We start from the raw sequence: 15,410 nt of genomic DNA on the forward strand, positions 1-15,410 counted from the left end.
GTCGGATTTTGAACCGAATTCTGACAATTTGCCGGTTATCAACCGAATCTGAAAATTGTGTCGGATTTTGAACCGAATTTGAAAATTTTGTCGTACTTCAACCGAATCTGACAAATGTGCCGGATTTTGATTCGAGTCTGACAATTGTGCCGGTTATCAACCGACTCCAGTAGGATGGTGGATATCAACCGAATCCGACATGGTGCTGGATATGCACCCAATACATAACGAGTCAAGCATAAAGTCCAATTTTTCAAAATGTGTCCAAAATGTCCCCAAACTCCCAATATACTCCCCATTAAGTCTACAAACTCAAAGTATATCCAACAAAATTTATTAAATCTTCAATTTTCCACAACTTAATCTTTAGTCATCGAATCTGAAATCACCTTCGTCAATCGAGACACCAATTATAGTTTGATCAACATCACTGACTTTCAATGTTGGATTTCCACTACATGTACCAGTCGATGTACCTTCCATATAAGTAAATGTCAACTTGTTCCTTGGTAATGTGCCTGAATCACAATTATTTGGCGATAATGGCATGTTATATAGTAAGGCTTCCTCACAGCTGTTGCATTTTGGTGGACGTGATGCAATTAGTGATGGAAGTTCCGATGGCTGTTGGATTGATGGATCTGGTTCCTGGAATGATGGACCACCAGCTAAGGCTTGGTATGATAAGCAGGTGAGGATGAAGATTGTGAGGCTGTTCATGGCTTTGACTGAATATTTTGGAAGGAACTGTGACTTAATATGAAGGCATGGAGTGGCTTTTATACAGAAAATTTTGAAATTTCTTCACGATTTTTTGAGTATTTTTTATTGGAACTGTCACGACTGAATTCTTGAAGTAATTATAAAATTTTTATATTTTAGTCACAAGTTAGTGGACTTCCTAGCTTTATTTTCTCATTTTACTACATTTTGACTGCAAATACGGATGTAAATTGCAATTACTAACGTTTACAGCAGTTAAGGATGTCAACTGTAATGACGGACATCAAATGCAATTGTGGACATTAATATCAATCCTAGTAAATGACAAAGACATGATTTTGCAGACCTTCGGTAAGGGCAGCCTCTACTGATGGTCTATAGCAGCTTTAGTAGCTAGGGCAGGTCAATATGGAGGCTTGTCAACTGTAGCAAAGACTTTAGTTCGGTCAAAAACCGCAGAACTGTATATCCTGGTTATTGGATGTGTCGTCCTGCTGTTCTACCTTATAGTTCATCCAAGGCTATAAGCATGCGGTTATTGGACTGGAAACCTGCAATATTGAATGAACTCAAGCAAAAACTGACCTCAAGTTCCGATATGCTCTCCAAAATGTCAAATTTCAGTCTATTGAGGGTTCTGTAGACGGGATAGTCTAGGGATTATAATATAAGGAGACGGACATTGATGGACAAAACTAGATGAATAGACATTAACTGGATAAATCATGGATAGTCTTGGATAAGGTACCGTTCATTTTTTACATCTATCCAATCTCCTTAAGCTTGATGAAGGATATCCTGAAGAGTATTAATTAAACAGATCAGATACCAAGTCGAGGTCTTTTTCTTAATCTACATTGGATATCCTATCCTATTCTACACGACTATACTCCAATTTCATACTTAAAGGTACCTAGGATAGGGTGAGGTTGAGTAACTTGAGGATATTCCGGTCGGGTAGGCAACTCTACCATACACAGATTGACTACATGACTTGACATTAAATATCCGGTCGCCTCATACATCCCGGATAGGACACTCCAGGGAGGACGCCCCGGGTATGACAATCTGGATAAGACACCCTGGATAGGATACCCCCAGGTAAGTTAAGCAGCCGTACCCAAATATCAGCAATGTATCCAATAAAAAATTTCAATTTAATTTAAAAATTTCCAACTTTATTACTTATTGCTTAATAATAAATAATTATAAATAATATAAGCAGTCATGGCTGCAACACTATCTAACCAGAACGTGACAGCTCACCTCTGTTCAATACTGACTTTATAGCCTTTAACAAAATTTAATGTCATTGTCATTTCGGTCTCCAATTCATCAAATTTTGTCGAGCAATTAACTTTGTAAGTTTTAAGGAAATTAATGATGAATACTTTCATGGACAGCATAGCGTAGCGGTATCCTATACACATCCGACGGCCACCTATTTTGGGGAAAATGAAGGAAGAATTAGAAATTGGATCAAAATGCCCCGAATAGCACAAGTCAGTTAATCGATATCCGACACCAGGCTGACATGGCTGTGACATGACTGTGACATGAATGACGCGTCACACAGGTTGTAGACAACTGTGTGGTGTCTCACAAGTTGTCCATCACTGTGTCATGTCACACATGTTGTCCATCACTGTGTTGCGTCACACAGATTGCCAACCACCATGTCACATCACACAGGTTGTCTACCATTGCCTCGCATCACACATGTTTTTCACCCCTGCCTTAATCCTACTTCAATCTACCCATGACATTAACATCAATCACTTACCAGAAAATGGCGCATACGCATGTGGATACAACAATGTCTCTAAGAACCTTTCAGGTCTAAATAAATGTGCATCCTGTCCCCAATATTTCTCATCCTTATGCATCGCATCAATTGACAATAAAAATGCAGTTCCTTTCGGTATTAAATATCCATCAATTTCAACATCTTGTGATGCCTGTCTGGATAGAATTGGTGCAACTGTAAAAAGTCTCATCGTTTCCTTAATCACAGCCTCTAAATATTGAAATTTATTCAGGAAATCGACAGTTATTGTCGGCGTGTCTAGTTCCTGACTGTAAATTTCGTTAATTTCATTAATTAATTTTTCTTGGACATTTTTGTGAATTCCAAGCATCATTAAGGCACTTGAGATGATTTTTGTTGATGTCTCGAAGGCCTGGAATAGATTTTGGGAATTTGGTGAGTTTGGTGGATTGAAGGTGGACGTTCGAAAGTTAGGGAGTGGGGAAAATTGGGGTTTTGGACCTCCCACATCGGGAGAGATTAGTCAGCCATAAGGGGCGTCATGCTAATCAGTCCTAACTAGGGGACAGCTCCTAAACCCCTCCCATCACTTCCGTACAATCCCCAATAATCCAACACCAATACTCACCCCAATCATCATTGTTATAAACTCATCCCTAATGTCATCATCATCAAACTTATTCTTTGGATCCATCAGTACATTAATTAATTTATGTTCATCTTGGCATGGATGTTTATGATTATTGTCAATAATGTCGTACATGTATTTATCAAAAACATTAAAAATTTCATCAATTCTCTTGCCAATTGGAAAGTATCGTAATTGTTTTCGTGTGAATCCAAGGACGAGATAGGGTAGAATGTCAACCATTACGGGAGAGAATCTAGGGGGAGGAGGAAGAGATTTTTGGGTTAAAATTGCGGTATATTGATTATGTGTTTGAGCAATGACGGGTAAGCTTCGATTGAAATCACACACCGCATTGGATTTATAGAATTTTCAAGGATTTTTGGCTATAAGCAGGATGTCTACCTCTGTGCTGCTTAACACATGTTGCTCAACACTGTGACACAAAACAAATTTTGCTCACCACAATGGCACACAACACATATTGCTCAACAAAATGACAGAACACAATGACAGAACACAATGACAAAACACATGTTGCCAATAACTTTGTCACATCACATTGACTTCCAACCACTGTGTCGCCTCACATAGGTTGCTCACTACAATTTCGTGTCCCAAAGATTGTCCTAAACTATTTCGAGTCACAAAACTTGCTTATTAATTGGTCACGTCACATAGTTTGCTCAACACTGTGTCACAACACATACGTTGCTCCCCATTGTGTCGTGTCACATAGCTTGCTCAATAATTTGTCATGTAATATTGGTTGCTTACTAATATATCACGACACATAGGTTGCATACCACTGTGTCATATTACATCGGTTGTCTACCAATATATCGCGTCACACAGGTTTCTCACTACTGTCTCATGTCACATAGGTTGCTCACTACTCTGTCTCATGTCACATAGATTGTCCACTACTGTGTCATGTCACATTGGTTGCTTACTACTGTGTTGTGACACAAATTTTGCCTATTATTGTTTCTTGAAGTACAGGTTGTTCACCATTGTTACTCGTCACACTGTCGCATGGTCACATTACCCATCACTCTCTCAATTGTCACTAAAAGATCAATAACTCACTTCTCAAATGCATGATACATGTCACTTTTAAAGAAACTCTTTCCATCATAATTCAAATTAGTCGTTCCAAGTGCATCAAATGAATAACTTCCAGCATAATCCATAAACTCAAATTCACCACAATTTACATGACTGTTCAGCATATCCATAATTTGCTTTGCTTTTTCATCAAATATGACCGGAAATGTCTGCAGCACTTTTGGTGTAAATGATTTTGTGAAAATTTTCCTATGGACCTTCTGGTCATCGCCATTAATGGCAATTAAGCCACGCTTGACCAAAAAAGCATCATAAAATAATTCAGGCTTATCAACCGTGTACGGTGAATTAAATATTTTATTAATGACATTTGCATCCTTGGTCATCACAAGGAGATGCTTAAGCAGCCATAGTTTAGTCAGCGGTGCTTCATCCTTGATATAGGACAGAACTATTGGTATGTAGTCTTTACGATGGACAGTTAGGGTCATGTATATTGATTCCCATAATGTAAATCCATCATGTCCTGGTAGCTTGTCAGCTAATTCATAAAGTCGTTGGCGCTTCCATCGAAATACGACATAATAAGTCACAATTGTCACTAAAAGGAACAGAACTAAAGTTTCAAGTACAAACATTTCTTAACTTATTGACTGTTTGAGCTTGAATATCAGACTAAACTCGATACATGTACAGCACAGATGCTTTTATTCATTTTTACTGAATGTACACAAGGATTTCCTGTGGCTCATCAAATGTAATGAAAATATTAATTAAATATTAACTGTTTTTAAGGTACGCAGGTTAATTAGCGTTAAAAGTCATTTAACTTTGTATCATTTGGAAGTTAAAATTAGATTTTTTAATGCATTTTAAAATAGAGCGCATTTTATGAATAAATTCGGATATGCCGTGATGCCGACCACAATTTTGGCACAATAATCCATTAAATCAATCAGTTTATTGTTTAGACAATCAGAATGCTAGGTACCAGGAACAATTAGTTAGCCAATGAGTCAGTCAGCCAGTCAGTCGTCAGCCAATTCAGCAACTCGAGCATAATTCAACTAATGTTGTGGAAATTTATGGAATGTCTAACAAATTTATGAATAAAAGTCTAATATTGTTAAAAACCCTTATTTAATCAACAAAAATGTCAATATATATTTCAGCAGCATAGCTGATTTTACCAAAACATGAACAATACTCTAGTTATGCTGTTATTTAAATATAGAAAAAGATGTATATTTTAACAATATTTGACTTTTATTCATAATATAACTCAAGCATACATCAAGTCAGCAATTCACAATTTCAGCAATCCAGCAAGTCAAGAAATCAGACAGTCGAAGTGTTCGACAGTTTCCCAGTCAGCTTCTCAGCGAAATAATCGGATAATGTTACAGTTTTTACCAGTCAAACAATCTGTCAATCAGTAGGCAGTTTAATTTGCATTCTCAAGCACAGTTTAACGAACAAAAAATAAAAAAATGCAATAGAAATGAGAATAAAGTCATCACAATATTTATCACCACGTGTAAAATGCCGATTATTAAAATTATCAATATCCATTTAAAATTATCTATTTATCGGATAGTATGCAATTTGGTCAGTAAATTATTGCAATTTTGTATTCTAATTCGAACACGCACCGTACTGCTAATTTATGGAAATTAAAAACTTTCATTTTTCTTTACTTTTTATTACCAAAATATTGTGTAATCGTTAATTGACGTCAAGTGACGTTTAATGGATTTAAGTTGTAGATTTTGTGATTCCCTCACCCACTCCTCTCTGAAGCTTCTCTCTCGGATCTCCGACTCCTCTCTCTTCTCACCCCCCCTCTCACCTGTCTCAATTATTTGAAATTGTATATTAATCAAAGATCGTCGTTAATGAGAAATTTGCATACAACAATTGACTCGTCTAAATACAATGTATGATTAGCCATCGTGTTCTACTTATCTTACAAGTAATTAAGTACATCTACTTACTGTATGTCATGCTATCCTAGAATGACACAAAACATAAGTTGTAAATATTAAAAATAATGATAATTCAAGTTTATTTAAGTCTAATTGCTACTTTTATTGCATGTATTAATGAGTATTAGGAAAGTGAGTCAAATTGAGCGATAAATATAAAGGCACGGAATTCCAAGTCGCATTTGCTTATTGCGTCACTAGATAGATAGACTTTGTTAAGCTTCTTTATGGAAAAATTGTTGATTTTTCAATTTACGTCATAAATGACCTTGTTGGATGTTCTGAGGTATTTGAAGATGCATTGGCTCATTAGAAAGCCTGGCTATTGTTAAGCGTCGTAAACTGAACAAGCTCTTCAATCTGAACAAGCTTACATGTTATTAGAAGAGCTGTTAAGTATGTAAATACCGCCAAATACCGCGGTATTTCATATAAAGCCTGGGTTTTAATTATATGACTAACTTTATGCATGGCAAAAGGTCACGTGAGTGTTCAAAGAACTCATGAAAGAGAAGTTGTCGATCGAGACAATATTGCATACCTACTTACTTCGCTGGCCGTACAGATCAATTCTAATCCATAACCTCTCTCAGATGACATCTAAAGCTAATCACATAAACCGAGTTGGTGTGACTAGAACAGCGAAAAAGCATCCAAATCTAACTAGATTTTCCCTGGAATTGAACCCGAAACGTTCGAACAGTAGACTGACGCTCTATCCACTTGACCATTGCCGCTTACTGTCAATTATCAATACCAAATACAATACTGTCTCTAATCGACAGCTTCCTGTGACAGTATTGCAAATTTGAATTGGAAATTGGTAGCCGGCATCCAGCCATGAGCTAATATTAGGCGACATCTATGAGAGTTCAGTGATCATAGACCACAATTGATTGATACGGCTAGCGAAAGTAAGTAAGTAGCACTTAAGTGTTCTAATTTTAGAAATATGTACAAATCTCCTTAAAGCTATGTGACTTGCAGTTGATGTTCCGAATAATTGAATTAAGGTTATTGACAGCGGTATTGTGGAAATCGCAAAACCGTACTTTTCAACCAGATATTGCGATTATGTACAACAAAGAAGTCAAGCAGAAAGTTACTTAAGTCAGTGTTGGACAACCTGTTTGCCACGACACACCTTGATGTTAATCCTAGACTGAAACAGCGTATGGCATGAGGTTCATGGCATTTCTAAGTATTTTTGGAGACACAGAGGTTGTTCACCACTGACTACTATTGGAAATCAAACGAATGTTTCAGTTTAGACATTGCCAATTAGTCTCGGTTAATCTCGGTTAGTCTCGGGTAATCTCGGGTAGTTTCGGGTAGTTTCGGGTAGTCTCGGGTAGTTTCGGATAGTCTCGGGTAGTTTCGGGTAGTCTCGGGTAGTTTCGGATAGTCTCGGGTAGTTTCGGATAGTCTCGGGTAGTTTCGGGTAGTCTCGGGTAGTTTCGGGTAGTTCCGGACAGTCTCGGGTAATCTCGGTCTCTGTCTAAGTCTCACGAATTTGTTCAGAACTAAAAGCACTGATTTTAATTTAAAAAATGACAAAATCAACCTTTATTGACTCAATAAATCCTTAAAAATAACCAACAATCTATCCAAAAATCCCTCAAATCACCTCCGCCGACTCTTCCGACTTGTTCCTCAATTTCACATTAATTTTAGTCTGTTCCTCCAACTTCTCCTTCAATTCCATATTAATTCTTTGTTCCTTTTCCAATTCCTGATTTAAATTTCTTGAATTTTCCATTTCCAACTCGACAAGCTTCTCGCACATCAATGGAACTACGGACATTGAGTACAATGGTGCACAATACAGTGACAGTGACTCCTTCATGCTTACCACTTCCTGCCTGTTGTTAGCCTTAGAAGAGTAACAGTAATTGCCATTCATATAGAACTGCTGAATTTGGACTAAATTTTGAAATATTTTCGTATCAAATCGTCGAATTTTATTGTCAGCAAGTGAGATGAATTTGAGCTTAAAATTGTACGTAAAGACGTCACCGTCGATGCACTCGAGGTCATTACCGCGTAGGTTAAGGTACTCAATATGGATGTGCCCACGGATGTCCTTAAGCCTGACTACCTTCAATTTTGAGTGGATTATTTCAAGTCCTTGTAGCTTATCAAATATGGACGGAAGTCCTTGCGGCATAAAATGATAAAATTTATTAAGTGTCGCAAAATGCCTGATTTTGCTGTCTTTTGTCAGTGTCTTGTTGCTGTGACTTATTGTGTTGATGTAGGTCTCGTCGTAGAGGATTGACTCGTCGCTGGTCACAAAACAGACTGGAATTTCACCAATGTGGGTTCGATATTCTTTGAAATATTTGCAGGTTATGTTGATTTTGTGAGATGTGATGGATGTGCTGGATGGTGTGATGATGGATAGGATGAGGATGGTGGAGATTGTTAGGGTGGAGGTTGGAAATCTGAAAATATATTTGAAAATTAATTGGAATTTGATATTATTGGTATCAGCAGCATTAAGGACATAGGCATTATATATTGCAGTGGTGGACAACCTATGTGTCACGGCACGCACATTTTGCAAATGACATGAGCCATATGACATGTGCTGTTTTGGTCGAGACATGCATATCACCAAGGTGTGCCGTCAAAAATATAAGGCTGCCCATTACTGCTATAGACGCTTTGGGAACGTCCAACAGAGGGGACGGGGGAGGAGAAGGGTAAGGAACGAATTGAGAAGGGGAGTAAGGATTGTGGTGGGGTAAAATGAGTCAGAAAATAACGGAGAGGGTTAATTTTGGACCCGGACCCCCCAATGCACCCTCTTGAACCTTGCCAAGCTCATATGATCACTTACCGGTACATTATTTATTTTTGTTTTCAGTTTTATTGTTGTGTAATTTTCTGTTGTTTTGCTAATATTGTAAAAAAATTCAATGACTTCTAATTGTCGATGAGTCTTATCAGTAGTGATTTCGCAATCGTATTTTCAAAATATTGTATTTTTTTAAAAGTAAAATTAAATAATTTTATTAATTTTTAGTATTTTTTTAAATTTTGAATTTTTGTTTAAAAATTTTAGTTTTTGAAATTTTTAAATTTTGAAAATTTTTTATTTTTTTAGTTTTTAAATTTTTTTATTTGTAAATTGTTAAATTTTGAAACTTTTTTTAAATTTTGAAATTCTTTCTAAATTTTTATTTTTTTTTTTAATTATATATTTTTTAAATTATATTTTTTTATAAATCTTGAAATTTCGAATTTTTGTTAGTTTTTGAAATTTTTAAAATTTTGCAATTTTTTTTAAAATTGAAATTTTTAAGATTTTTTAAATTTGGAACTCTTAAAATTATTTAATTTTAAAATTTTCAACTAAAATTTTCAATTTCAATTTAACTTTCACAATAATCTCGATTAAAATGAAAATTTTCCGATTTAATTCACAACTTTTATAGTCAATTTTTTCTCTTTTAATCTCATATGTTTATGATATGTAGATTAAATTTTATGATAATAAATTGTAAAATATTTATTCATTAATTAGCTTTTGCACTAGACAGCGGTCAGACTAGACTACTGAGAATAAAAAGTCACAATTCTCTTGATAATTTTAATCTTTTCAGATTTTTATTAATGAAATTTTTACTCACGTCTTATCACAAATACTATTGATGTGGGATGGCTATATAGCAGATTCTGGGACGATTTAGCTATTTTCGAAACATTTTTCATCTTATTTTGTCATTTTCTGGTCTGTAATACCAGTTTATATCCATAATTACTTGACAATTTCCATAAACATGACCTTTGAGCTCGAAGACTACTCGAATTTTGTATGAAAAAAATCTGAGTCGACTACAAGTTCAGGTAATACTGTGGAAGGCACACGGCGTATAAATGGGTCAAAATCAGGATCATCATGGATCTGTACGACCAGCGAAGTAAATAAGTAGCCATATGGCCACCCCAAATACGGATTAGAAATGTTATTGAGAGTAACTTTGCTCTTGACTGTGAAAAATATTGTTGAGTAAGTACTGAAACATTGGCAAAATTTCAAAAAGGGTTTGTAAATAAAGATAACAAATCTTCAATTTAAAACAGTGGTGGACAAGCTGTGTTCCACAGAACCCTATTGTATTGCCAAATTGTTTAGAAAATGGTATGAACTGCCTGACGTTTGCGCTTTTTATTGAAGCTTACCATTAATGTGTGTCATGACACATAGGTTGCACATGACTGATTTACAACAAATGGACTCAACTAAAATTAGCAAAATTTTCATAATTTAAATTTTAAAGTCCCTTATAGTTCATAGTCTATTTACTAAGCATTATTATGGACATATTTTGCAATATCCCCTGTCAGTTGTTTACCTCCGATAATCAATTTAAATCAAAATCACTTTAAACATGCGTGAACAGCATGCAATTTGTATTGTTTTTTAAAGTAACAAAAGTTCATAAATTTGTAAATAAAATATTTTATATTACTTCATCTGATCTGTTTTAGTAAATATTGATTAAATTGGAATATTATTTTTCAGGATTTAAGCAGGGTTGGGCTCTATGAGGTGGAATCCATTTGAACTCCACTGGGAGACATGTCTATCTGCACAGGGAAGGGTAGGATATCCCAGGCAAAGGTCTATTTTGATGGAATTTCGGTTTTTTCCCGTTTTTTTTTTAAATGCAGTCTCAAAAACATTTGAAAAACATCAGAATCAGCGTTTTAACGACAATAAAATGACTGCAAACTTCATAATTTGACCATAAAATTCAAAAAAATAAATTTAATGTCACGAATTTGAAACCAAGTCAGTAAAATATTTAAATACTTTTTGCAGTTTCGTCAAAGCACTAGATTGATGAGTTTCAAAAGAAATTTAAAAATTTAAAAAAATCAAAAATTAAAAAAAAAATTGAAATTTAATTAAAAAATTTTTTAAAAAATTCAAAAATCATCCAAAAACCCACAAAAATGTTATCAATAAATTCAATTCAAAATCTCTTAAATGACCACGGCGACAAACGTGTCGACAACTGGCTCTTGATGTCATCGCCACTTCCAATTTTATCAATTTTAATATTTTACTTAATTTCATCCAAATTAATCCTTAAACCATTTATGAATAATCGTGATCCGTTAAAGATTAAATCAACTTTAATTGTGTACAACATTTTAAAAATAATTTTAAATTTAAGTTTATTTTATTTTATGACTAAAAATGGATGGATGAATAATTATTCATTCACGTGTCAGCCACTTGACCGATCGGATGATGAAAAGGCTTTATTTGAAATAACAATTTGTTGGTTTGTCATGTTGACCAAGTTTTTGGACCTTATGGACACTATTTTTATGGTATTGAGGAAGAAGGAGGAACAAGTGACGTCGTTGCACACGTTTCATCATTTGAGCATCCCTGTTTTGTGTGAGTAATGTTTTCTGACAGAATCTGACAAAAATTCGAGTGAAATTCTGTCAAGAACCACCAAAATTTGGAAAAATTCTGTCAAAATCCGGTAAAATTCTGTCAAAATCTGGTATAATTTGATCAAATTTTGATGAAATTCTTTCACAGTACAGCAAAGTCAGGTGAAATTCTGTCATAATCTGAAAATTTAAATCAATATTCTGAAGAAAGTCGGCTGAAATTCTGTCACAATCTGGCAAAATTAGATGAAAATCTGTTACAATCTGGCAAAAATTCGCGAAAATTCTGTCATAATCTGGCAAAATTTGTCACAATTTATCTAAATTCGGCTGAAAAGCTGTCACAGTCAAATCGGGTAAAATTCTGACACAATCTGGTAAAAATTTGGAAAATTTTTATCATTGTCTTGATTAATTCGGTTGAAAATCTGCCTTAATCTAAAAAAATCGGGTGAAATTCTGTCTCAGTTTGGCAACATTTTGTCAAAATCCGCTGAAAATCCGACAAAATTGAAAATTGAAGATCCTCAAAAATTTTCCCTTATTTTCAGGCTGGATAGTCACCCGCTTCGGACCAAACGGCCACGGAACCCTCGCAATCCTCCTCACAGTCCTCGGCAACATCGTCAAGTACACTTACTACCTCCTAACTGCATCCTGCTTCAAAGTATCATGCATCAAAAAGATTGCAGTAATTGGACAGATTTTCAAACGATTTTTAATCATTGGACATTCAGCACAACGAATTTTCATCGAATGTGACTATCCGACAGCCGTTTTGGGATGCATATGCTTACAGTCAGTCATCTTTGTTGGACTTTTGATGATTTTTTTTAGAAGAATGTTTCCAAGGAAGGATGGCGGCGGTTATTATGATTATGAAATTCAAATGTATAGGAAGAGAATTTAGAAGAATTTGGAAGTTTGGGGTGGTTAGGGTTTGGTGCTGAATTTTTGGGTCTGTAGCATCATGATGACCTTGTGGCTACCTTTGTGTCTATTGGATAATAAAGCTTATGTTGATAAAAATTCATGTTTTTCAAATTATTTATGTCGTGTCACATGGTTTGTGTTGTCGTGTCACTCAGGTTGCATTGTCGTATCACACAGGTTGTATGTTGTGTCATTCAGATTGTATATCGTGTCACACAGGTTTTGTTGTCGTGTCACACAGGTTTTGTTGTCGTGTCACACAAGTTGTATTGTCGTGTCATACAGGTTGGATGTCGTGTCACATAGGTTGTATGTCATGCCACATAGGTTGTATGTCATGTCACACACGTTGTGTTGTCGTGTCACAAAGGTTGTATTGTCATGTCACACATGTTGTATTGTCACAAAGTTAAATACACAAAATTTCCAATAAATTCTTAATTTTTATTCCTTTATTATTTTACATCCTAAAAACTATCATTTAAATATCCTTAAAAATATTCGTCGGCAGTACCTCAACCATTGCATACTTCCACGTCCAATGCCTCGCCAGTGCATTAAATTTTGCAGTCTCATTCTCATAAAGCTTTCCAATTTCCGGTTCCATACAAATTTCAGTAAACGGATCAGTCAATAAGCTCTGCACCGACAGCAACAGCTTTGAGATTGTTATGGATATAGACCAATTATGCTGTATAATATCAATACCTAAATCACCATGTCGACTGACATTTGGATGTATTATTTTCGTGAGAAATCGACAATGTGGTGGACTCATTGGATAATTGTAAGGGAATCGGATATAAAGGAAGAACTTCCCACCTTCATACGGCGAGTTTGTTGGTCCAATAATCGATGCCTGCCAATGTGTCTCTTGTACGTCAAGCGGAAGTGCATCAATACCTGTCGATCCCTCTTGTGCTATAGATCTTATGTCATTCCTAAGTCTGCGTGCCCTAAGATGATTAATTCCATTAACATCACCCTGTATCGGTGTCTTATTGGCCATTTGGACAAGACATATCCGACAAAAGCATGCAGACATCAACGAACAATACATTTGCATCCAATTTGTAACACCTGAAATTTGCTGATAAAGTGGAAATCGTTCCTTAAGGTAGCGCTTCCAAAATGCTTGTGGGATGTTCCGGGACAGGATTGTATGCCACTTCTTGCATACCTCACTTGTCGTCCACAACGAAATGTCATCAAGATATGAGAATATTTTTAATAAAATCTCAACTGGAAGTGCCTCAACAATCTCATTGTGAATGACGTCACGTTGCTCGAGTCGTGGACGACTCAGCAGGTCCACAAACTCGGCAACGTCACGCGGTGGATCGACGTTAAGTCGACGGTTGAGGAAATTCATGTTGACACTTTCAACTTCACTGCTGTCGTCAAATTCCTGCTGATTTGGCATTTCCTCATTTCCACTGTCTTCCTCGTCGTCGTCCGAAAATTTGGTCAAGTTGTGATTTTCAATTTCGATTTCGTCTTCGTTGTGGAAGACGAAGGAGTGACAGACACCGCAGATTGGTTGGGAGAAGTTGGGTCCGTAGAAGCCGTTGCAGATGAAGCATTGATCCTGAAAATTGGGGATTTTTTGGTCAGTTCCAATGCAAAAATTCAAAAATTGATGAAATTTTTCAACTTACACAGCCGGAAAATGTAAAATTTTCACAAAATTCACGAAATTCTTCGTCGCTGTCGAGTGACTTTGTGGACAGTGACTTTGATGGACCTTCTGCCATGGTTGAAATGACTTTAAAGTTGGGAATTTGACTGAATTTTTGATTTTATTTTGACAAATGGATGAAAAAGAGGAAAATTTTGCTTGAAATATAAACAAATGACTGATGATAATGGTTTGTTATGTTCGGTATGGAGGGGGTGTAGATGGATGCAGATTTGATTTGAATATTTAGTGACCGTTGGAAAGGATTTTGTTAGTATTAGCATTGAAATTAGTTCTAATGGCTTCAATTCATTGATTAAAGTACATTTAAGGCGACTGCTACACCAAAGGAGCATCCAAAACAGGGTCTATCGTTCAAAGAGGACATCAATAGAGGGACCCACTTGCGCCCCAGTCAATGAAGTTAAAGGTATCCTTCAAAATCTGGTCGATTAAGGATAAAGCTCAAAGTCGATTTGAATTGATTATAGTCGATTAAAACTGACTTTTAAATTCAAATTCTGGGTCAATTTTGAGCTTTTATTCAGCATAGCATTTGTCTGCACATCCAATTCATGAATGCTTTGGTCAATCTCGAGACTCAGTGATGGATTAACAGATCGTAAATTGCAGTGTCTTGTCATCTTGGTCGGAACCTAATTTTTATTCTATCTACCTAAAATTCGTCCAAATTCCACTGTAGATCCCCAATTTTAGATGAACCCTACTTAAAAACTCCTTTCTACCTGCTTAATGCTAGAAAAAGTTCTCAAATAACGCAATAAGTTTCAATATAAAGCCAAAAAACAGGTAGCATGTGATTCTCATTCATCATTCAATATCTTCCTTCATTATATTAAGCTTAACATTCAATCAATTCCTTTAATTATCTTAAAAGACCAGCTGATTCCGAAATCTAATTTGAATTTTCAATTTTTAAAGCGACGCTTCAGCTTATTACGAAATTTCGAACATTTAAACACTACAAAAATACTAAGTTTGTGAGTTTTTGTCTTATATTTGTCCAAATGTCCGACATTCTAGTGTTAGATGTTGATATTGCAGTCATTATGAAAGGAATTGATGTATTAAGATTTAAATTGGAGAATTTTGAGGATTTTGGAAAGAATTGCCAAGATTTTAACAAATTTAATCCAAAAAATCCATCAAAAACCTGAAATGCGCTCATGTCACTTACCCTCAATA

The 15,410-nt window shown here is 35.5% G+C and overlaps 2 protein-coding genes across 2 annotated transcripts; both read right to left on the reverse strand.

Annotated features, from left to right (window-relative positions):
- Positions 1 to 1,904: 1,904 nt before the first annotated feature.
- LOC139099753 (probable cytochrome P450 313a4) lies at positions 1,905 to 4,825 on the reverse strand. The gene is made up of 5 exons (XM_070652268.1): positions 4,209 to 4,825; positions 3,120 to 3,375; positions 2,507 to 2,903; positions 1,990 to 2,164; positions 1,905 to 1,914 (listed from the first exon to the last, which is right to left on the reverse strand). The coding sequence occupies exons 1-5, from the start codon at positions 4,823 to 4,825 to the stop codon at positions 1,905 to 1,907; spliced, it is 1,455 nt and encodes a 484-aa protein (XP_070508369.1).
- An 8,124-nt stretch (positions 4,826 to 12,949) lies between these two features.
- morgue (modifier of rpr and grim, ubiquitously expressed) lies at positions 12,950 to 14,431 on the reverse strand. Its single transcript, XM_070652370.1, has 2 exons — positions 14,185 to 14,431; positions 12,950 to 14,114 (listed from the first exon to the last, which is right to left on the reverse strand). The coding sequence occupies exons 1-2, from the start codon at positions 14,278 to 14,280 to the stop codon at positions 13,008 to 13,010; spliced, it is 1,203 nt and encodes a 400-aa protein (XP_070508471.1). The 5' UTR covers positions 14,281 to 14,431; the 3' UTR covers positions 12,950 to 13,007.
- Between the last annotated feature and the right edge of the window lie 979 nt (positions 14,432 to 15,410).

This window comes from Chironomus tepperi, unplaced genomic scaffold (assembly GCF_022539635.2).
Source record: "Chironomus tepperi strain 1889 unplaced genomic scaffold, CSIRO-AGI_Ctep_v1 contig_486, whole genome shotgun sequence".
Taxonomy (NCBI): Eukaryota; Metazoa; Arthropoda; class Insecta; order Diptera; family Chironomidae; genus Chironomus; species Chironomus tepperi.

Excerpts from the sequence above, each read along its gene's own strand:
- morgue (XM_070652370.1), bottom strand. The coding sequence starts at position 14,280 with ATGGCAGAAGGTCCATCAAAGTCACTGTCCACAAAGTCACTCGACAGC. Across the intron at positions 14,115-14,184 it reads ATTTTACATTTTCCGGCTGT|GATCAATGCTTCATCTGCAA; the intron begins GTAAGTTGAAAA and ends CCCAATTTTCAG.
- LOC139099753 (XM_070652268.1), bottom strand. The coding sequence starts at position 4,825 with ATGTTTGTACTTGAAACTTTAGTTCTGTTCCTTTTAGTGACAATTGTG. Across the intron at positions 3,376-4,208 it reads ATGTATCATGCATTTGAGAA|ATTCTCTCCCGTAATGGTTG; the intron begins GTGAGTTATTGA and ends TCCTCCCCCTAG. Across the intron at positions 2,904-3,119 it reads TTATAACAATGATGATTGGG|GCCTTCGAGACATCAACAAA; the intron begins GTGAGTATTGGT and ends AATCTATTCCAG.